This window comes from Lissotriton vulgaris, chromosome 9 (assembly GCF_964263255.1).
Source record: "Lissotriton vulgaris chromosome 9, aLisVul1.2, whole genome shotgun sequence".
Taxonomy (NCBI): Eukaryota; Metazoa; Chordata; class Amphibia; order Caudata; family Salamandridae; genus Lissotriton; species Lissotriton vulgaris.
In genome coordinates this window covers 477,757,295-477,781,094 of record NC_141697.1, presented here as the reverse complement: position 1 = coordinate 477,781,094, position 23,800 = coordinate 477,757,295, and the positions used below count along the sequence as shown (strand labels likewise).

General features: G+C 40.2%; 1 protein-coding gene across 1 annotated transcript in view; it reads left to right on the top strand.

The window, feature by feature from the left end:
• SYNE2 (spectrin repeat containing nuclear envelope protein 2) overlaps positions 1-23,800 on the top strand; it is a 1,750,628-nt gene that overhangs the window by 1,111,328 nt on the left and 615,500 nt on the right. The window contains exon 102 of the mRNA XM_086937933.1: positions 6,156-6,353. Coding sequence (XP_086794059.1) covers positions 6,156-6,353 — 198 coding nt within the window. The remainder of the gene's footprint in view (positions 1-6,155; positions 6,354-23,800) is intronic.

The following is a 23,800-nucleotide window of genomic DNA, read 5'->3' as shown; positions in this document are numbered from 1 at the left end:
TTGGATCCTGCACGACTGGGCATAAAATATTATGAATAATTGAAGGATGGAAAGCCACGTATGGCCTATTACACATCACTGATACCAGTTCAAGTAGTGAAAATCAATACAGAACAAGATCAACAAGCCCTGATGAGTTTAATATATATTGAATGAAACGCGTTAGCTATATGTTTTGGTTGCTGTACAGTATAGATTTTAAAAGTGGAATTAAATAAAAGAAGAATTACCTAACACCATACTCGAAGAATCATTTTACTTTCTCTTTGGGTGCACCAATCCATCTTTATTTTGATCTTTACATTGCTCTGCAGTAATATCACACAACGGCTGTTAGGTGCTGTATAGAGGTCCACTGTTGGTGTGTATAGAGGATTTCCATTTAACTTTATATGGGACATGTTTCCTTGATGTGATATTAATATTCAGTTGGGAAAGTGCAAACGCAGATAGTCCAATTCTGTCTCTCATTGCCTCTCCCTTTCTCATTGCACGGGTTGGTTGTGCATTGTCTGTATTATAGATTCATGTCCTTAACCAGCGACATATTTTGCATAGTGTGATTGCATCAGACATTTCAAGTAATAGTTTCCAAAGTCATAGGGCACCAAAATATAAGCTTTAGCATGTTGCTATTCTATCATTATCTCATTAATATTTTTGGGGGGATAATCTGCATTAAATAATCAATAAATAGTCATTAATTACAAACACAGGTTCTTAGCATAAGGTGAGAGGGCCCACTGTCAAATGGATACTGAATTGTTGCAAGTCTGAATGTTTGCCGCCCGATTACATATGTGAAGGCTACTCAACTTAGTTTGCCTATATAGGAAGTACATCATAGGTATTCTATAACTAACACATCGTTATTAAAGCTAAAGTGGATGGTTGATACCAAGGTTGGCCTCCACACAAAATGTCTGCTGCTTAAATTTACAGGACTGCCGTTCACGTCCTTGCTGATGGAGAGGAAGCCATTAGAGAATCATCTTAACTCAAGAGCTCTGTCTTTATGAGCTGTAAAGCCAAAGTTGAGGGAAGTTCACAGTTTACTCTTCCACAGGGTGGATAGCAGTGTCCTTATTTCCTCTGAAACCAAAGCCATCAGAAGTAACAAGTCAATTTCGAATTATGAAGAAACATTGTTTTTCTTTCGGAAATATGTGGCAGATATAACCATTAAGAAACTTTAACATTTTATTTTTATTTTTAGCTCATTTCTTATTATGGGCAATATAGTAGAGGTATGGGGGCCGATTCACAAAGGTAAAATGAGACGAAAGTCTAACTTTACGAGTTTGGGTATTCACAAAGGGCATTTACTACTTGTAAATGCCCTTTGTGAATACCAAAGGTGAAGCTGTACGACTTTTGGTACTCACAAAGGGCATTTACAAGTAGTAAATGCCTTTTGTGAATACTGAAAGTCGTAAAGTTAGACTTTTGTCTCATTTTACCTTTGTTAATTATTAAATATTCTTCAAGAGTGCTCCATCAAGATATATCCTTTGAGACTGTGATCAGGCAGTCTTGGTGAACTTCACCACTCATAATAAATGGAATACCATGAGATTTCCAAAGGATACGTTTTACTAATTTTGGAATTCCTATAATGTATAGTTGTACTCTTTGAAAGACTAGTACTTTGCCCAGCAGTGGCACATGTGGAAGTTTGCAAAATGCTGCAAATAAATATGCTCTTCTTTCATTTTGTGTATTTTGTGCTTTAATATAACTTACAGAAATAAATTGTGTTAATAGTGGTATGCCTTTAACACAAACTAACATTGGTATTGACAGAAACAACATTTTCTCGGTGTGTAATCAAAATAGATGGAAGGTATGGAGACCGCTTTGGTAGTTTTACATTCAAAAGTAAAACTTGCACTTTTCATTCTCGTTCTGCATTTACTTGAAACTCAAATTAAATGAATACAGATATCTTTGTGGTCTGACATGATTTGTATAGTACATTTTTCTTGTGCTTTGTGGCATTGTGCATTTGATCCGAATAATCAATTTCTTCTTTAATAAATGAGTTATTTGCCAAGTGTTATGTCTAACTAATTTTGGAAAATCATTTGTAAATTCCAAGATGTAAGGTAGTATGGCGTTTATTTTTTAAAGTCCTCATTTAAAGATAATATGCTCCAAAAATCAAGAGAGAGAGTTTCTTTGACCCCTTCAAGTGTCTGAAGGATAGATTTTAAATTACTGGTCTGGTTTCACCCCCACAGAGGAGAAAGGATACTATGTATCTCCAGCGCCGCACCTTCGACTCCTTGTATAAGGTTCAAACTCTGTCCTGAAGATCAGGCGGCCAATATCATCCCACTTTCCCGTGAGAGGCCTAATTAGACCAGTCCCCTGGACTTTGGCTAAAGCATATTATTAATCATTGGACCCAGAAACATGTGTATCTACTTCGAAGACAAAGACCATAAACAAAGAAATTTAAAACCCATATAATTTTTTATTTTATTTTTTTATCCAATTATCCCAGATTTCCCAGTGTTTAGTCTTTTTCATGAAAGAACCTGCTTGATCCAAACGTACTACCCTCTGAATGGAATAAATCCATTCATTTTCCGTAGGGGGACAGGGTAGTATCCATTTAATACAGAGTTCCCTACGAGCTAGGAGTATCAAGGTAAAAAAAAGAGCTTTATGACTTTTTGTTAATTTTCTTTCGTCCACTTCGTTTGGAGGTACCCCAAAAATTACAGATAATGTTGTTAGTTTTATTTCTAGCCCCATAATATCTGATATGGTCTTACCCACTTGGTTCCAGAATACGGATATTACCGGGCAGCTCCAAAACATGTGGACCTCGTTAGCTCTATCTTCTCCGCATTTGGGACATTTCTTGATCTCCTGATTTCTCATCTTCGAGATTTTCTGGGGAGTCCAGTAGGCCTTATGGGCTGTGAAAAGGTGATTCTTTTTTAATGGTGCAGCATTTATACAAGACCAAAGAAGTGACATAGACACTTGCCCAGTACTTTCAAGCTCTTCATCTGGCAGGTCCTTCCTCCATGTCTCTAGAAATGAGGCCCACTCCTCTTCTCCATTTTGTGTTAGTAGCCAGTACCAATCTGACACCTCTTTTTCCTTGATGGCACGAGAGTGGATCTTCAATGCTAGGTTCGAGTTCCCTTTCAGATCTCTTTCCGATGCTTTTGTCCAACTTAACAACTGATAGTATTTGAACTTTGAGATCATATTTTCAGTTATAGCTAATAGGTGTGACCAAGAAATGAGATCTGCCTCGAAAACCAATTGCGCCCAAGTATTTATTCCACATTTTCTCAAAGGTATCGCCATGGCATCTGTCAAGCATAATGGTGTCCCAGGCGAGTCCCAAATCGGAGTAATGTCATTATTATATGGAATTTTTAGATGGCGATCCACTTGTGACCAAAGTTTTACTGATGCTGTCAGAATCTTCAATTTTACTTTTTTTTAAATTTAGGATCACCAAATTTTAAAAGAAAGCGCCCGGCTTGTTTAGAAAAGTCCAGAGTAAGAGCTTTAAAAAGAGGTGAGAACATACAGTCTTCCAGCATCAGTTGTCGAAAGTTTTTTAACTGGAATGCACACATGTGCAAATATAAATCGGGACTTGCAATCCCTCCATATTCCTTTTTCTTTCTGAGTTTTTATGAGCAATACTTGGGCACTTATTTCCCCATATAAACCGTGAGAACAGCTGTATCTGCACAAATCAATCCTGTATAACAAAAGGAGTGGCTATTTTAGTTAAGAAAACGGCTTCAGCGGTATTGAGTGAAGGTATAGTGGATTCGGCGGGAAGGTGGGCAGTTGCTTAAATAAAGATCAGTGGAGTTGGAATCACTTTAGCAAGCTATTACGGTCCCAATATAGATGACCCTTTCTGCATTACTACCCCACTTAATAGAAGCTGACAATTATACAATCTTAGGAGGTGACTTCAATCTGGCCTTAAACCCGAGCAGGGACCTGACCTCTCCTAGAGCTGTGTCTAATACGCAAAAAATGAAAAGGACCTTGAGGCAACTAATGCTGGATATAGGTTTAATAGATATTTGGAGTGATAAGGCCACTAAAGCTAAAACTAAAGGAGGGAAATTCACTTTTCACAATAAAAAATGCGGGCATAGGTCGAGGATTGATTTCTTTTTGGTCGGGGCAAGAACCAGACGAAACACTAACCAAGAAAGTCATGCCCCTGAACATATGTCAGATCACTCCGCTGTTATCCTTAAGGTAGCTGTATGTAAGTTACCACCCACTAGAAGATATACTATTAATCGAACACTGTTATTGGGGCAAAACATAATTGAAAAACTTAAAATAGAAACAAAAGAGTTTTTCGATATTAATTTAAATTCTGCCTCAATTCAAGTGGTGTGGGATACATATAAAACATTCCTGAGGGGAGCGTTGACCAGTATATCTTGTGTACAAGCAAAGAAAGTAAAAGAGGAGACCAAAAAGCTTGAAAACGAGATACAGAGATTGAATGAAAGTCTCGAGAAGGATAAGGATAACGCAGTCATTTTAAATGACTTGACATCTGCTAAACATAAACTAGCGGACTTTCTAGAATCTATAATTTAAAAAAAATGGGACGCCAGCAAACTCGCACATCATGAGTATGGGGAAGGGTGTAGCAAAGTCCTCGCCTGGAAAATAACGACGGACCAGGCGAGAAATTGGATAAAAGAGATACGTTCCTCGAACAACGGCAGTATAGTTACTGAAGATGATGAAATTGAGGAAGCCTTTGTCCAGTTCTTTAAAAAACTCTATACAGAAGATGAGATAATTGATGAGGTTTACATTGAAGAATTCTTATCAGAGATAGATCTTCCCACTCTCCAACAAGACGATAGAGATTATTTAAATGGCCCTTTATTATTAGAAGAAATAGTCCTAGTAATTAACTCATTAAAAAAGGGGAAAGCCGCTGGACCAGACTCTATCCCAAATGAGATCTATAACATTTTAAAAGATGAATTAACACCTGTTCTTTTACAACTATTCAGCTCCTCTTTCATAGAGGGAAATAACCCCCCAGCTTCTTGGGAAGAAGAAACTATCACAATCCTTTTGAAACTTAATAAAAATCCACGTGACTGTGAGTCTTATCGTCCAATCTTGCTTTTAAACTGTGATCATAAAATATGTACGCAGATTATAACCAGAACATTGGACAAAATAACAGGCTCACTTATCCACTTGGATCAAAAAGGATTCATGAAGGGGAGGCAGTTAAGTGATTTTAACCTTTGATCTCATTGGTGCCATAGATTTGGCACAGATGTTTAAGTCTCCATTGGCGATAATGACTTTTGATGTCGCTAAGGCTTTCGATCGCGTTAATTGGACCTTCTTATTTAAAGTAATACAGTTTTTTAATCTGGGTGAAAATTGCACAGCAGCAATTAGAGCCATTTACAAAAAACCCTCAGCTAAAATCCTGGTTAATGGAAATTTAACAAGAGCATTACAGATTAAAAGAGGGACCAGACAAGGATGTCCCCTCTCCCCGATACTTTTTAATATGTACATCGAGCCTCTAGCCTAAAAATTAAGAACATCATAGAAAATCACCCCCTTTAAACATAACGGATGGGATAAAAAAATAGGCCTTTACGCAGGCGACCTAGTTGTGTTTACAGGAAATTTAGAAGGATCCTACCCAGAAATATGGATGGAAATAGAGAATTTTGGGAAGGTCTCAGGGTATCTTTTAAACCAACAAAAAACAGAGCTAATGAAGTGGAATATGGATTTCGAGAGCATTTATGAAAAGAAGGAGATAAGATACTTGTGAATCCAAATAGTCCACAACATCGACAAAATTGCACAAGTCTATTTTGAAAAAGTTACAAAAGAAGTAAGTTCCCACTTACAATCTCAGGGGGCTCTATCTCTCCCCTTTTTGGGCAAATCCAATTTAATAAAAATTTCGATTCTCCCAAAATATACCTTTTTATTTAATAATATCCCCCTGGAGTTTCCAAAAATATGGTTTAAGGTAGTATGGCTTACAAACGTTTATACAATGACAAAACTACAATTATATAGTACTCCTATTGAAACAAATTTGTTGTTTTAGGCAGACACGGTATGAAGGGAAATCAATTATGTGTTGTATCCCATAGGGAAAGAGTGATGACCTGAGAGACCAAATAACCAAACTCAGCAAGAGGAAAGATGATGTGCTGCAGAGCATGCAGATCTCAATCACCGAGCTCCTCAAACCACTGCAGAAAGAGGAGCCAGAAGAGGGCATTGATGTAACAATGCATCCAGCTCCAGAGGAAACCAGCTCAGCCCTTAAGGATGTGCCACAGGCACAGGTAAGAGTGGAGCTGTTTTGATACTTTTCTGTGTTATTGTCAACATAAAACAAAGAAACAGAGTGCATCAATACAGTGTCATATCATGTTGTGAAGATACGTCCTCAGCATTATACAATATGTACAAAAATATAGCACCGTGGCCTCTGTTCAATTATTACCCCACAGCCTCTCAATATATTGGCCTGTGTATTGGAGTGGGGGGGGGGGCTCTTAATAATCAGAAAGATTGGTCATAGAAATGGAATCATGTGAAATTAATTTCAGATTTCTTTGGGCGCATTTTTTCACCATCACACATCTTTAAATCAGTTATTTTGGGATTATCATAGTCACCTATCAATCATCCAACTAAAGACAATCAATGTCATATTAAAATAAAATACTGTTGAATCTTAGAAACCCAGGGAAGGAGAACACCCAATGGAGAGGTAGCAGGGGATGGCAATATTGCCAAACGCTACAAAAACGATAGGTGCTAGTTCTTCATATCAAAAATTCTGTACTTTCTGGTAAACCCATACCAAATGCGTTAATCCAGACTTGCCACTAAAGCATTAAGACATTTCTGACACCACTGTTAGATCTGGTTCTTCTCCATGGTTGTGTAATATTTTTATGGCCAGTTGCGTTGCACTTGCACCACGCAACATAGTGCGTGAGCGACGCATCTCAACAATGAGATTTATGAAGCCACGCAAGGCCACTTTGTCTAGCCCTGATTGGCTTTATAAATCTAGAGTTACGCAATGAAAGGCAAATCATTGAGTTGCGTTATTCTGCCCCGGGAAGGCGTTCTTTAGATGTTGGGTGGGTGTTCCCAAGCAACTCCCATGGTTTTTGATGCATTCTCAGATTTACCAAAGTTGGTAGACCTGGGAGTGCACCAAAAAGACTACAGCTTCTCAGGTGAAGCACAACGAGAAGAAATGTCTTTATTTCTCCTCATTGCGTCCTCTTTCTATTTCTGTGGCATTCTGCCGCACAAATAGAGGAAAATGCCTCGGGGGATTGTTTTGTGCAGCAAGGTGCCCCTTCCTGTGCAAAGTAATCGTGCATGCAACAAAGGCACCCTTGCACTATGTGCAAGACTGTCTGCGTGGGTGCTAGACATCCAAAACGCTGCCAACACAGGGTCAGCAGCAGGAATGTCCCTGCCCTTTTCCTGTAACCAGTGCAGTAAGCTGACTTGCTGAGCTGCGTTATGTTACTTTCCCATTAATATGGGCCTCGGTGTATGCTTATGTCACAAATTCAGGGAGATTACTTGATGAGCTGAAACACAAGGCACTCCTCATAACCAGTGGTGCCTTGCCCTATGTCTTGTACCTACCTATTGCTTATTTATGTTTCTTCTAGGAGATCAGTCCCTGTTTCCAACGCCCCTAAAGTCGGGGCACTGCACATAAAATACCATCTGTTCAGTTAGGAAAGTCATTACCTCAGAAAGTTTAAAGTCATTACCTAGCTGAACAGGAAAATCTATCAGAGAAGACCACAGCAAAACCGAAGTCAAAAGTACAATCCAGCACACTTTAATGCAATCCATTTTGGGGCATGCTTTTTTTGCATGAAAAAAGCTGGAAATGTATTATTTTCGTTCAAGTAGACAAGTTAGTGTGCAGTTCTCTTGCACGTATTCCTAACAACCTTTACCTAGCTTTGCCTATACACACTCTGAAGCACCCCACCCAGGTAAAACACCTTCCAGTCTTGCACAGGAACCCTTTATTTTTTAGTTTCAGGGGCACTTCTGCCCTATACTAAACATAGTGTCTAACAATCGTTTCAGGGTATCTGCCACTCAGGCCAAGTTTACTGTTCCTAGGACGAGATTAGCACGTATGGGCGGTCGCTCTTTCTCGTGCTTGAGTCCCTCTTTATGGAACTCCCTTCCTATAGGTCTCCGGGAATGAACTTTCTTATGAGAATTGTCGGAGGGGTTTAAAAACTTGGCTATTTAACATATAGATTTCTTCCTCTGCTCTTGGCTCTTTTCGGGAGGCGCCGGGAAACCCTCAGGTAGCTGTGTGCCTTACGAAATCACAATAACAATAACAATTCAAACACAGGGACACTTGTAAGAACTTTTGCTGATAATTATCACTTGAGAGCATGTTGAGCTGGGCTTGCTGGTGTACATTGTGATTTTGTTCAGCAATTCTTTGGCACCAGGTGACTATCGCCAGCTTGTTTATTTCTCATTACATAGTCACTGTCTATATCCTAAAATGCGAAAACCACTCAAACGGTTTACATGTAATGCCCTCTATGGCTTCATTTTTTAAATAAGGAATACTCTCCCTTTCCTAACTCAAAGAGCTCAATGAATTAAGAAAAATTCGAGCCCTTATTCACCTGACTTGATGTGCTCCACCCATCTCCTGATGCACACGTAGTTTGATTATCCTTCAGAGTAAGTTGCCAAGGTACAATGTGGCTTCTCTCGTACGTGGTCAGGAGGTCAGTTACAAGTGATTATCATCTACTGCATTGTTCAAGCTAATGTACTCTATATTTCCTCGTGTAATTCTTCAGTTAAGTGGTTTTCCACATACACTTGCTATACTCACAAAAGCTATATAGCTTTTATGTCTGGCTGCCAAGAGCTTTAGTTTTGAGTGGGTATATGGGAGAGTGTAGATGAAGACTTCATGCAGTGACAGAAGAAAAAAGGCATCCATCACCCTTGCCATACTGTCCTTTCATTTGTCATTGATGTTTCAGTGCATGGCAGTTGTTATTGGTGTATCACTGTTGCTCTTTCTTTGAAAGAGGGATCGGCGGTGTGCATACACACCTCTGTCTGGTATCCCACCACCTGCAGGAACTTCTGAGGCTGGGCCAAATATTGCCATCCAGTGTGGAAGGTGCTTCGACAGTCAATGAACAAAGAACGTGCATTCCTGATTGTGGTGTGAATACCCGCTTGGTGTGTACCCTACATGAGTTACTCATGTTCGGTACTGGTGGTCTTTTCATGCTCGGCTTATGTGTCTCTCTTCTATTTGCAATGTCCCTTGCCAGCCTGTTGCCAGCATCCTGATAAATGAGAAATTGTTATTATGTAACCCACTAGCCCCTCTGGTGCTACAGAAGGTTAACAGGAGGTCCTACCTGTATTTAAAGCACTGTATGTACCTCCATCTTGGTTGGTTTGTGTAGCTCTCAATAAAAGCATCAAACAGAAGCATAGTTTACTTCTCTGTAATCTCTGCTCTTACTTTGAAGTGGTTAGGGAAGATGGTAAATGGTGGTAAAGAAAGTCGAGAAATTGATTGGGAACGGATAAATAAATGCACAGAAATATAAAAGAGCACAAAGCGAAAGGGAGCACAGACAAAAGGCTCAGAAATTCCGGCACCAAGAGATCGACAGGGCAGACAGACAGACGAAACACAGACAGGAGGGACGAAGAGGGGCCACAAAAATACAAGGGTCAAACCAAGGAAGGTTGCACAGAGGGGATTGGACATGATCATAAATCCTGAAATAACTTTTCGAGTCAGATGAAGCAGGTTTCTTTGGTAGAAGCTCGAATTCCAAAAGCTATTGCTAGATTGAAATATCGCAGGGTTAAGGAATGCATTGAAAGATAGACTTTTAAATTGCATTTGCCTTTTTGGGAGCCCAATAAGGATTACCACCTCATGTTCTTTTCCCCGGGGATTCGGCCCCCATAATTCTTTCATTAAAGAATTGTAAACCTTTTGAAGCAACTTTACCACGTACATTCTATGACAGACACGTTTTCCATGGGTGTCTCAGAATTGTGTATGTTATTCTTATTAACTATAGGGGAAACTTACAAACCTGGACCACTCTCTGAAAATTTTTGGGTGATATTTATGACTGCTGCAGGGGGTTTTCATTCAGGATGAAACTTTTCCCCTGCACGAGTCTTTTTTAATTGCTACGCCTTTATACATTTGAAATATGTCAGGGTATGTAAATCGTGCACCATGACAAAATCCTTTAGTTTGTAGAAATCCATTTGACCATAAATTATACCTCTGGCACAGGTGTCTCCAACGAGTAGCTCGTGAGCTACCTCTGAGTAGCTCTCCTGTATGCAGTCCAGCCTACAATTATCCAAGCTTTTTTTGGTTGTATTATTGTATACATTCCATAATTAAAAAATATATATATTTGAGACGAAAATGTATGTATTTACAGAACTCATAAACTGATGTTAGGAGAAAAATGGTTGACTTTTCAATATGTATTTAAAACTATTTGAGTTGGAGAGATTTATTACACATATTATGACCTTCGTGCCAGGAGGATTGCAGCTATAGCTTTTATATATTACCCATGTAAGGGTATTCCAAATCGATAATGGCTTTTTACTATATTGCTTGCGACCCTGCCTAATGCACCAATGTGATCACTGCTGATAATCTTGGATGTGGTGATCACTATTACATCACTAATATCAGTAGCTCTGGTGATTTTCCCTGAACCTAAGTAGCTCCTTTTACAGAAAAGGTTGGAGAACCCGGCACTAGCATGTGCTCCCAACAAATTCTGATTAACTTGATCTTTAGCCACATTTGGAAATAGGCTTTGGTGGCATTTGTGGTCTTTTGAAATAGGTTAAAATGAAATCTTCACCCACTAGTGATACTAATGTTTTGGAATCTGACTCTACTTCATTGTCAAGGAAATGCTTCTGTACTATCTAATAATATGCCCAGCGTTACGTGAAAAGGTATAGATCCCCATGGTAATCTGCAATTGTTTTCTCCAGAAAACACTAAGAAGCAGAAGTGGAAAATCCTATCCCTTTCTCTGCATTGCACTACACCACACCAACTTCCATTCATAGACACTTCCCTCAGTGGGTTGGTGTGCAGATCATAAAAGACTATGCTTAAAGTAAATTAAGGTAACAAAGGGCAGGGAGGCCTGAGTTGGGGTTCACCAGGCATGTTCAAAGCATAACGATATGATAATTTTCAAAAAGGAGACTCAAAATACAAAGTCTTAGATACATCCAGCACTGAAAATTGCAGAAAATATCTGGCCACTCTTGACCAGTGACATCAGAGATTGCATTCTCCGGCTGAACTACTGAGGTGAATGTTAAGTAAGGTACAAGTGGCTCTTTTTTCAAGTTTATGTCGGATACTACTGCATGTGAGTTACAGAAATGTGGCATGTCACTACACTACACAATCCTCCTGCAACAACTAAATTTAAAAATAGTCAAAAGGATCAAGGTGCTTTGCAACAAGTATCCTGTTATTTTCTTACCCCACAAAGATTATACTCCTTTCTTCTGAACCCCTTCCTCTTTTTTTATGAAGACTTACGTTTTCATAAAACTGTGAGGTATTTACAGTTGTCTTGGTTTCATTTCCTGCTTCCCTTGTATTTCTCCTCAACAAGGTCTTTCTCGGTTTTCTCTTCTGTGAAATATCTTTTGGAAAGCAAATGATGCGCCAAAGGAGCTTAATGGTTTTTCTGGAAATTCCTATAATATGGTTGATTTTGCTTGGGTTTCCATTAAAAGTAACGGGGTAACCCAGTAACCCTCAGAACCTGGGTAGTTTAACTAAATGAAAACAATGGTTCTGTTGGGAATCACATTTACATTGAAATTTATACGAATATATAATGTTAGGGATGTACCGAGTGAGTGATATATCAAAAAACTGAATTCAAAAGAGAACAGAACAAACAAACGACTACAATTAACCTTTGTAGACAAATCTTTTGTATTTGGCCTTGCTAGCGGTTTGATTCTCAAAGTATTCAAGAGACTGTCCAAGAAAAACAATACATCAACAAAATGTACATGCAGGAAGGTGAGTCGTGACTGGTGACTGGGTGCTCAACAGAAAAATTAAACAGATAACATAATCATACATATAAACACTATATTTCAATCATAAGTGTGCACATTGCATTACAGTAGTTTCAAACAGATAAATTCTTCCTTTAGTGTAGTTGAAACTCTGTGTTGACCGATACATAGACAGAACGTCGACGTTTCGACACTTCAATGGATGCGCTGACTTAGTGCATCTAAATCGGGTCTTCCTCAGGACAGCAAAAAGGATGGACAGCCCCCAAAGAGGAAAATACGCCTCAGAGAAAGAGGAGTTTGTCGGCTGACACTCTCCACCCCACAGCGCAAGCCATCCTTGTTGATAATTCTACTTTTAACAATGCTGTCCATCCTTTTTGCAGTCCTGAGGAAGACCCGCCTTAGATGCACCAAGTCAGCGCATCCATTGAAGGGTCGAAACGTCGACGTTCTGTCTATGTATCGGTCCACACAGAGTTTCAACTACACTAAAGGAAGAATTTATATGTTTGAAACTACTGTTATGTTTTCTGTTTAATTTTTCTTTTGAGCACCTAGTCACCAGTCACGACTCACCTTCCTGAATGTACATTTTGTTGATGTATTGCTTGGGTTTCAGCATTACTAGGAATATTATTGAATACTGGTGTTCTGTCCCTCTCCTGTGCTTCACAGCTTCCAGGAGATAACTATCTACACTCCCTGGCAGATTTTTTCCACAGCTTCATACTTGCACCCAAGTAATTCTTCCTGTTTTAATGTACGTAACATTAGATATGAGACGATGTGGCCTAATGGCTAGAGCAATCGACCTTAAAGCTGGGCAACCGTGTTCTAATCTTGGCAGGGTCGCTCAACATCCTGTGATTCTGGGCAAATCACTTAATTTCCCTGAGCCTACCAAAAATGTATGCGTTCGTCTGTAACATAACTGCTGCTCATGCAAAAAGCTCTGATATCTTCGGGTCGGGTTTGCACTATATAAAACTCCCAAAATAAAGATATTCAGGCAACTCTCTATTTTATTAAGTGCTACACATTCGTTATTGACTTGTTCCTCTTGGTTAAATGCTTTCTTTGGATATGTGCAGACATGGGCATTGAGGTAGTGACCCTTTCTATGCATCATCAGGAACTCCATCTTGCTTCAGCTGGATGTGTTAGTAGATCATTACCAGACTTTTTGAGTTCTAGTTTGCATTATGATTCATAATTTATTAACAGTTGTTTCTTTACTTTTCAAGATAGCAGTAGCTCCTATCCAATGCTGAATTTTAATGCAATTCAATCTATATTTTTTTGTTTCTCTAAAAGATTTCTTTTTCGTTTTCTTCAAAATATTTTCCAGATTTTTGTCCTTTTTTTAATTCATTATCATCTGAACGAATTTATATATTCATGAGATACATTTTTAATCTTCTATGTATCTATGTTGTTTCAAACACCCATAGGGGCAGGGCATTTAGTGGAAATTGAAATGTAGTTTGTATGTCGGGGTTTTAGATGTTTAGTTTGACCATCTGGAGCATCAATAGTTTTCTTTAGATTCGTGCTGCACTGGGAAAGTATGACCTTGACTACTGCCTGCTCTGATGAGCGTTGTCCACTAAGCTATGCTGATGTGCTCTTTCTGAGAAAGAATAGTTGGGGGTTAGGCAAGCCCTGTTATGAGGCACTGATAGCAGAATGGTGGTTCTTGCATCCTACCAGATTGATCATATAAGTCATAAGGAACGCTCCACAAACACAATTACAACACCCTTTAAAAAAAAGTGTCTTTGTTTTATTTTTGTCCTTTTACTTCATAGTTGTTCCAATAGTAAACGTTCTCTTCTTAGCTACATAAGACGTGGTTTGGGTTTTCGATGTGCACTGTGGAAGAGGGAGGTGTGCTGTGGAATAGGAAGAGAAAAGTAATACTTTCTATCTAACACAGATTTATTTACACACTATTTTCAGGAATGTTAATGTTCAACCTGTTAGGCTTTTTTGGCGTGTAATTACCCCTGCTTCATTCTGATAGCTTATCACTGTCTTTCAAAGATTTGAGGTTTTCTGATCACTTTTTTCTTGTTCTTTAATTACCATTTGTTCCCTTAAATTTCTCGTAGATATGTTTGATTTTCACTTTTAATGTTATTACTTTGAATATCCCCTATTATTAGTATTTGTATTTTGTATAATCGCTCTGCATTTAGCATGTGGTTTTAGTGATTGTCCTGTTTAGTAGTTTGTATACTGTCACTTCATTCGTTGACATTTCCGTTTTTAACTGAATGAAAGCATATTTTGATTGACTATAAATCTTTAAGTGTCGCTTTAAAATTAATCTGTTTTCTGAAGTTGTAAATGTTTGCAGTGCAGTTTTCCGTTTGAAATCAACCTATAGTAGGAGGTGATTTCACTGTGATCTTGTCCCACTCAGGATTCTTCTTTTAGGTGGTCGTTGGCAGTGCTTAATTGTGAGATGGTTGCAGGTGGTGGCAGCACTCTGGGACCAGAATTATTTGTCATTATCTGCCTTTGATCTAAATCAAGTAAGAGAAAGGAAGAAAAGGGTAACATAATGAGGAAGAGAAGGATTGAAGAACAGTGACAAAGGGAGAAAGCAAAAATCCTCGAAGAGTGATATAAAGACAAGAAAGTATGGGTTGTTGGAAGAAAGAGACCTGAGTTTAATTTAAGACTAGACACCCTTATTTTTCGGCAACTTTGGCTTTTTAGGAAATCTCTGTGTCTCTGCACATATCTATTATTATTATTTAGAACGTGAGAACTGAATTATCTATAGTCCAGGTCACTGAAATTATAAGATACTGCAGCTGTGCTGTTTTCTGCATATTTATGTGTTTACTGCTCTTGCCACAAAATCCATCATCTGCTGCACAATTTACAGAGTTAAACAAAACAAATTCTAGCTCAAACAGATCAAAGTCTCTAGAAATGCTGCACCACATGTTGCCGCCCTGTGGCACGCCCTTTGCAAAATGTGACTGCGCCCCTTGCGGGTTCTGATTGCTGTATTTAGGTGCCAAGCTGAGATGAAACTTTCTCCCAGACAAACAGTATTAACATGTTCAAACATGACAAAATAATTAAGTAACTTTGCCACAAAATGTACTGCATTATAGCACATAAATTGCATGTTCTTGCAGCATAATAAAGTAAACCCTGCCTCATTAGCTCTTTGAACCTTGACTATAGTAGAACATCCTGTTTTGGTAATATGAGTAATTCAAGCTCACATGGAAATCTAGACGTATATCTGAGGACAATTGCAGACTTTCAGGAAAGAAACACAGCTACCAATGATTGTTAACACTTTTCACTTTCACAAATTCTAATGAATGTCCATACATGGCTCTGGTCAAGTCTTTTTTATCTGTTTTTCTCATGATAGTGGTCTTTACGTTCTCCTATTATAATGATACTAATGTGCGCTATTCATATTTGCGCAGTACCAGGAAACAGATGCATAGTCACTGCCTGAAATCTTAAGCATTAAACATGTCAAGTTGATTTTCTAGGTGTGAAGCAGAAAATGTGGTATCATTCAGCATCAGAAAGGTGAAAAAATGGTTTATTTCGGTCTGCTGTTCTAAGGAAGAGTTAGGGTCGTTAAAGTGTGCAAGAAATAATAACACGCTTTGCCAAAACCTAAAGGGACATATTTAATGTGGTAACACAACATTATATATATTTTTATATATTTAAATACATTTCCACGCGATAGCACATTAATGTCAGGCATACTGCTTTTGTCATTGCATGGCAGTGGTGGTGGTGTTATAGGTGGTGGTTGTGTTGGTATTATTTATACTGGTAATTGTGGTATTCATGGTGATGTTTCATTTCATTTTCATTTATAACTTTATTTCGATTCGTTTAAAATCACAAAAGTTAAAACAAATATACATGATATATAACAAAAAACGAGCAATGGAACTACTCATAATAATTGAGAAAGTTGTTACAATGTGTCTAATCTAGCACCTTATCTTAACGTTTAAAAGATATTAAAAAATAAGTAAAAACACATTAAAAGATTAAAAAACCTTAACGGTAGATGTAAATCTAATACTCTGCATTCACAGAAAATACATGCTATCTCAAGGGGATAATACAAATGGGTGTTTCAAACTTAGGGATGCCTATTTAGATGTGGACCTTTGCCTCTGCCTCGTCTTTCCAGCGAAGCACCCATACCCAACCTAGATACTTAGCTACTGCAACCACAACCGGTCCAGCCAGTGATGTTTTGAGGATACGGAGAGCCTCAAGGCTGGACCTAATACCCATATTAACACAGGTAGGTTTCAGCCACCGCATTCTTGGTTTGCTATATGCAGGACAGACAAAGAAAATATGACCTACTGTTTCTGCCATGTCCTCACAAAAGGGCAGTAGCTGGATTGTGAATTACCCCACTTGTGCGTCAAATTGTTAATGGGGAGCGTTCCCACTCTGAACTGGTGGAACAGCTTCCTAACGCGGGTTGATGAAATAATATCCCAATACCCCTCATATTTTGGCTCCTGCTTGACGTCTAGAAAAAGACTGGGCAGGGAATTCGTATGGGAAGCCTGAACGCATTTCGAATTAACCATAGTCCAATAGCCAGTGTTGAACTCGGATTTGGATGGAAATATACTTACAGCTGGGGATGTCCACAAGTGAATACCCATATCTGCTAGTATATTTTTGACACTCTTGAACCACCCCAATTTCCTATTTACGTCCAAGTCTTTGACTTCCATCAAAGCTTGTGCATAATGGGTGAGTTCTGGGGTTACCCATAATCTTCTCCAATAGGCAACCAACCTGTAATGTGCCACATCCCTGATTGTATGACGCCCTAAGTCCAAAAACAGGGGAACTAGAGGGGTCGATTGGGGAAGACCAATTATAGAACGTAGGAATTTGTTCTGAGCCATAACTAGACTGTCGACATTCACATAACCCCACAGTTCCGCCCTGTAGAGTATCGAGGCACCAATTTTGGATTTGTAGAGCTGGAGCACCCATGATATGGGTTTTGTGTGGGGCTGTCTGTGTTCCTTCAACAATGCTCCCGCAAGTTGGGCATGCCTAACTGCTTGACAGTTGACCTGCGGCTTCCAACTAACCTTCTTATCGATTAGAACGCCCAGGTAAGAGAATGTTTCTGTTTGTTCAAGAATTTCCTCGTTCATCCGGACGACACCAGCAGCCCTTGAGGAGGTGGTCAGGACTATGTACTTGGTCTTGTCAACATTGACAACAAGATCATGTTCCTGACAATACTCCTCAAATCTGGACAGGGCACACTGAAGGCCCTGTCTGGTTTTGGAGAGGATAAGGGTGTCGTCCGCGAACATTAGTAGCGGGATCCTAGTCCCCGCTAAAATTGGAGCATCTGTAGGGAAATCCTTGAAATATTGTACCACCCCGCTTATGTATATAGAAAAGAGGGTGGGAGCAAGAACACACCCTTGTCTCAACCCCTTTCCACCGAAAATATTTGTGTGGTATTACCCCTTGTGTCCCATCTGACCTGGGTGAAGTTGTCAGTATATAGTTTCACCACAAAGGCCAACAGTTCCGCAGGCATGCCCAGCTTTTGCAGTGTACTCTTGTTGCGCTGGACCAAGTCAAACGCTGACTTAAGGTCCACAAATGCAGCAAAGATGGTGCCCCTCCCTATGGTTACAGTGAGCCAGTATATCAAAATAAACCTCATAACCTGGTCTACGGTGCTTGTACATTGCCGGAACCCTGCCTGAAGGTTCGAGAGGATGGCGGATTCCTCCAGCCAGGCCTGGATTCTGCCTAGCACCACCCTTGTGATAACTTTTTGAATGCAGTCTACTGCACTAGATACCAGCAAGTTCATGTGATTCACACACTCGACTTTACACGCCACCTTAAACCATTTAAGGCAACGTGTATCATTAGTCACGTGGGCCTCTATGTATTCTGGGCTACCTGCCATACCCTCTGCATGGATAGAATTCAAATACCGTAAATAAAGTAGCAAGGGGTTGTGATCACTTTCAGGACGGACAGATACCTCCATATCCAATAGGGACGCCAGAGTTCTTTACCAAGCAAAAAAAAGTCTATACGACTAGCACGTTGCCCACTAGTATAGGTTGGCATCCCTTTTTGTCCGAATTATTACTCCCATTTGCTGCTCTCACCCCATGTTCCATACAGAAAACATTCAATTGTAGTGCAGCACTAGACCATTTTTTAATAACGGGGAGATCCAGTGGGGGTATAGACCACGATTCATCCTCTTCTGCACTAAAGTATGTATCATAAATTTCCAAGGGTTCAAATGTACAATTAAAGTCTCCAGGTATAAGAATCTTGTCGTTCCCTTGATTGTTGGACAAAAAAGAATCTAAAATGGCAACCCTATCCGAAGCCTTGCCACCTTGAATGCCCCTGGAATAGGCATTGATAAGTAACATGCCTGGGAGACTTCCCTTGTGCAGCTTGATGATAAGAATATCCCTGGAGTCAATATGAATCTCCTCAAGCTTAAATCCATTGCACTGTCTTACCCATGTAGTCAGACCCCCTTTCGGCCTGCCATGTATTCCGTGTTCAGCAGCTTTAGAAAAATTAAAATATCCCGGGTGAAAGAAATTTTCTACAGCCAGGTCTCCTGCATAAAAACAATGTCGTGAGATTCAATAAATGTGGATCATTCGCTGGAAACCGTTTTGCTCACAAGACCAGCTATATTCCAAGAGATCACTTTTGAGCCCGTGTTGTCGTTGTGAAAATCAGTGTTACTTAATAGAGAACTCTGGCCACACCCAGATACAAAGTGATTTGTATCATTACCATGGCCAGTCTCTACAGAATCACAACAAGTGGGAAGTGCCACTGTGGAACCCAGGGGTGATGGATGTACACCCATAGTAAACATACTATGGGCGAGCAAGGGGGAGGCAACACTTGGATTTAAGTCTTGTACTACTACACCATTACTTAGGTCTACCAAAGTAGGAGAAGTCTTCTGTACAGAGAGTAGACAACCCAGTCAATCTATATCCTCTAAACTAAGAAATGGCTTGAATCTGTTGTAAACGGGGACATTGTAATCATAGCGATTCTGCACCTGCGGCCCATTCCATGGGCATCCCCTTTTGGGAGTGGGCACAATGGTGTTACGATAGAAAAACCCAAGAGGCATTATAGAGATACCATCCCTACTCAGGTGCCTAGCCCCTGCCCCTTCCATGGGGGTGCATTGGTGGTTGTGTGCTACTGATGTTAATGGTGGTGGCGGTGTTGTGTGGAAAGAGGTGGTTCTGAAGGTATTGGTGATGGTATTGCTAGTGTTGAAAATGGTGACATTGATTATGCTGGAATCAGTATTGGTGGTATTGTACTAGTGATATTGATGGTGGTGGTGATAGTGATGGTATTGGTAGTGCTATTAGAGACATTGGTGGGATGATATTGGTGGCACAGTATTGGTCATATTGGCTATGGTGTGGTATTGATGGTGGTGTGAAATTTGTGCTGATGTGCCTTAGGTGGTAGTGTGTTATTGGTGACCCGGTGCTATCAGTGGTGTTGATGTTATTGGTGGTAGTATTTATTTTAGTGGTCTGGTGTCAATGGAGGTTCTATTTGTTGAAATGTCTTATTGCTGGTGGTGTGAAATTGATGTTTCTGTGGTGTTGTTGATGATGTGTTACGGGTGATCTAGTGTGGTAGTAGTATTTGTGGTGTGGTGACAATAGGTGGTGATGGTATTGGTGTTGTTGGGGGTGACATTGGTGATGGTGTTGGTGATGCTGGTGGTGATACTGGTGCTATTGTTGGTGGTCATTTTGTGAAGATATTGGTGGTGGTGGTATTGTTATTTGCCCTTTGGGCTTTAGTTGTGGTGTTTTGGGAGTGGTGGTGGAGTTGATGCTAATATTAGAGAGGTGGTATTTGTATTGGTTGTTGCATTAATCAGGTAGTTGTACAGCATGTATGAGGTAAATAACTGAGTTTGGCAAATGTGTGATGGTTATGTGTACTTTATAGATGTAAAATAGTCCCTAATGAATTAAACAGCATTTACTCCATGGGTGATGGAATGATATGTTGCGTGCTTATCTAGGTTCCTGATCGATACTGTGACCTTATGCCCCTATTCGGCTATAAATCCATTTATTCCCTATATTGGCATAACCGTTCAAGTGCGATTTTCTGAAAAGTCATCTCTGGCCTCACACGAACAGAGCCACATTCCAGCATGACTCTCTGCTACTTCCTTTGCGACCAATTAGTGCAATGACAGAGCAGCAGTCACTATCTGATATTCCTAGATAACACTCCGAGTTCTTCAACAAGATAAAAACTTAGCAAACCTGGAAATCCCCGCTTGCTATGTTTTGATTAGTAATGGAACTCTAATGAGCAACTGATAACTGTCACTTCCTAGTGACATCTTTAATTGACGTCTTATGTCCAGCAAACTTGCGTCAAACCCGGCACCTGTCAGGTATAAATATTACCAACGTTGCCTTAAGCAATGAGCGAACATGTTGCTGATGCCAGCTGCCTGCATGACCCCGTGTTGGTAAAAACTAGCACTCTGTTGCTGCAGCCTGCTATCCTGTGGTGGTGAAGCTGCTGATTACCATTATCGCCGCTAAAGCGCGACCTATGGTGCAGTACGCTTGAGGAGCCGAGCAGCCGTCCTCTGCGAAGACATCCAGCCCAGCTGCCCGCGAACGCTGTCACCCCTCCTTCCTCGACGCGCTGAGAGAAGCCGCTGCATTTCTCGTGCAGAGAAATCCAGTCCCGGCGCTTCCGGTTTACCCTCGCGGGTGACTGGGATATCGAGAGAGACTCCTGAAGGAGATACCAATCCTCCATCATTCTATTCAGAGGTATGGTGTTGACTAAACCCTTAGACGAGAATTCTTGAAACAAACCTTGGCAAAACCAACTTAACTTAAGCTACTTACTTACTCCCCCTTTCACGTGTTAGGCTTAGGTCAGGCACACTGGGGTAGGCTTAGTTAGAAGCACCAGTTGAGTATGTTAGCCTAATGTATATATGACTGTATATATGTTTTATTACTTTTAAACCATTGTATGGCTAAGAAACCATATCAATGCTTTTACAGTTCTATTTCGCAATACTTATCTTACTGTACGTACTTTTTATAATAACAGTTATTGCAATTGTGGCAATACATTTCTCTTGTACGAGAAGAAAGACTGTTCAATAAATGTTAACCTTTATTGATACACGCCCGTCTCTCTATTCTCTACATACTGTGAAAGTAAACTGCACTAGACTGACTGAGTGAAATCTATGTCTATTGTTTCACACGACCCTAGAGATCGACTCTTGATCTGAGGAGCAAAGTTGTCATGTTGCACGGTTGTTGGAAAGCTGAATCCCTTCTTGTCTGTGCCAAGGAAGCTGATCACTTCCTATGCAGAGAAGAAAGTTTCCAGTGACCTCTGAGCTAGTTGGTAACACAACCCAATTAAGTTTAGCATAGTCAGTGGAGGCCTGGAATATCCGCAGTTCCACGTCGATACTACTGTTTATGTTATTCCAATGCGCAGGGCCTAGTGGGAAACTAGGAACTACACTACATGGCGCCCAAACGTTTGGAAAGGCGATAAACTAACGTAAGACTTGTAGAGTAACTCAGTCGTGCATATTTCACACCCCTTTCTCCCGTAAAATACTCCAATAGACGTCTGGAGTGGGTGAAAGGTTAAAATCCGCCCGACCTTAGTAGGAAGAGATTCCTATGTAAAGCTCTGGTTTATTCAACGTTGAAGGATACAGTGTTCCAAAATATTGTGCATCTAATCTTTGTCTCCTTGGAGACCTACTCTGCAAAGCCTGCATTTCTAAAAAATGACAGACAGTGAAGAAGAAAGGGAAGCAGTTAGGCTGGCTTCCATACTAATAGAGGAGGACTCGAGTCTCCTACAGGCAGACCCGGATGCTATTATCATCCCGGTCCAGTTAAGAAGATCTATAACTTTAAAACTTATAGAAAACGGACTGACACCTCAAGGTGGTACAGTAATTTTCGTGATAGAGGCTCACGAATATCGGCAGACAGAGGTATTCTATTCATGGATAAACTTTCCAGCGGTATACGCTATAACACAAGAGTTTCACTATTACAAAATAGAGGAACCTCCGGGAGAGTACGCTCCTTTCGAGAAGATTGAAATCCCACTTAAATTCCAAGAGCACCTGCTCTGGTTTAATGGCGCCCTAAAACACAATGATCACATAACCAGGCTCGGTCCACTAGGTAGACCAGGAGCCACGTGGCCGGTTCTAGCCAGCTACACACCACATCCTGACATTGCAAAAATGTCTAGAGAAGAGCTGTTAGCACAGCTAAACACATTAACAAAAATACATAGGCAATTAGTCCAATATGTAATGCGGACTGCAACAGTCCAGCCAGCTGTTAATATACCACAGCTGACCCCTCATCAGGGGAACACAAATAAAATTACACCACAGAACATACAGTCATGTCTTGGTAAAACACCCGTAAAACGGGAACAAATTCCTTTCTGGTTAGCCCAGAAAATCACTCAAATAGAGGCAGTATTTGCTGATACTACCCCTATTGAGAAACACAGAATCTTGACCATCTGCCTTCCTATGGGAATCGCACCACACGTGGAGGACTGCGACACTTGGGGTACAGTCTTTGCTTCCATTTACACAAAAACACACGGTGTTCCGTCTATGGCGGTAATACCAGAAGTGCTAAAACAGATTCAAAATGAATTTGGTCCAGAGCCCGCTTTAAATCTAGGTATGAAATTACTGAAAGACTTCAAGCAGGTCACGGCTATATTATTAGCCAACGTAAAGGGAGAAGCAGCATCTGTGGCGATTCGCCAGAAGTTGAGGGAAACAGATATAAAAGATCCTGTTGAGCTTGCAAAAATCATAGAAAAATGCTATGAAGAATTAGGTAGAGACAGCTTGGGTGGAAAACCAGTAAAGCCCCAACTGCTCGAAAATCCTGAAAAATTATTTATTAAAAATAATTTAAACACTCCAAAAAAGAGCTGGGATGGAAATAAACAATCCACTCCCAAGGAAAAAGTTTTCCAGTCCAGAGGAAGGTCTCCTCGACGGAGGGAAAGAACTCCGACTCGAGAACGCCAGTCTCCCCAACGGGAGCCCTCTGAGAAAAGATATAACCTTAGAAATAGGGATAATCTGAAAAAACTTGATAGATATCAAAGTATTGATACACGTCCCTCTCGATCTCTTCCACAGAATTCGGAAAGAAGAGGACGGTCAGACCCAGGAGAGCACACCAAGTCCAAAGACAAGGAACCTGCTCAAAATAAGAAATCTCAATTTCAGAAAAAGAAGGTAGCCAGTATTAGAGTAATCAACCATGCCGAGAATACTGAGGACACAGTTGAAAAACGGGGAGTGGGCATTGACAATGTTGGACAGTGCAGCAGAAATCAGTATAGCGCGCAAGATCTTGATGAGTCATCTGGAGACAGTGGACACGAATGAATACATTCAGGTTGAAACTGCCGACGCCAGACTTAGCGAGCCCCATAAAATATACGAAATAACATTGCGTATGGAGGGTGATAAGACTAGGAAAATTAAGGGTCT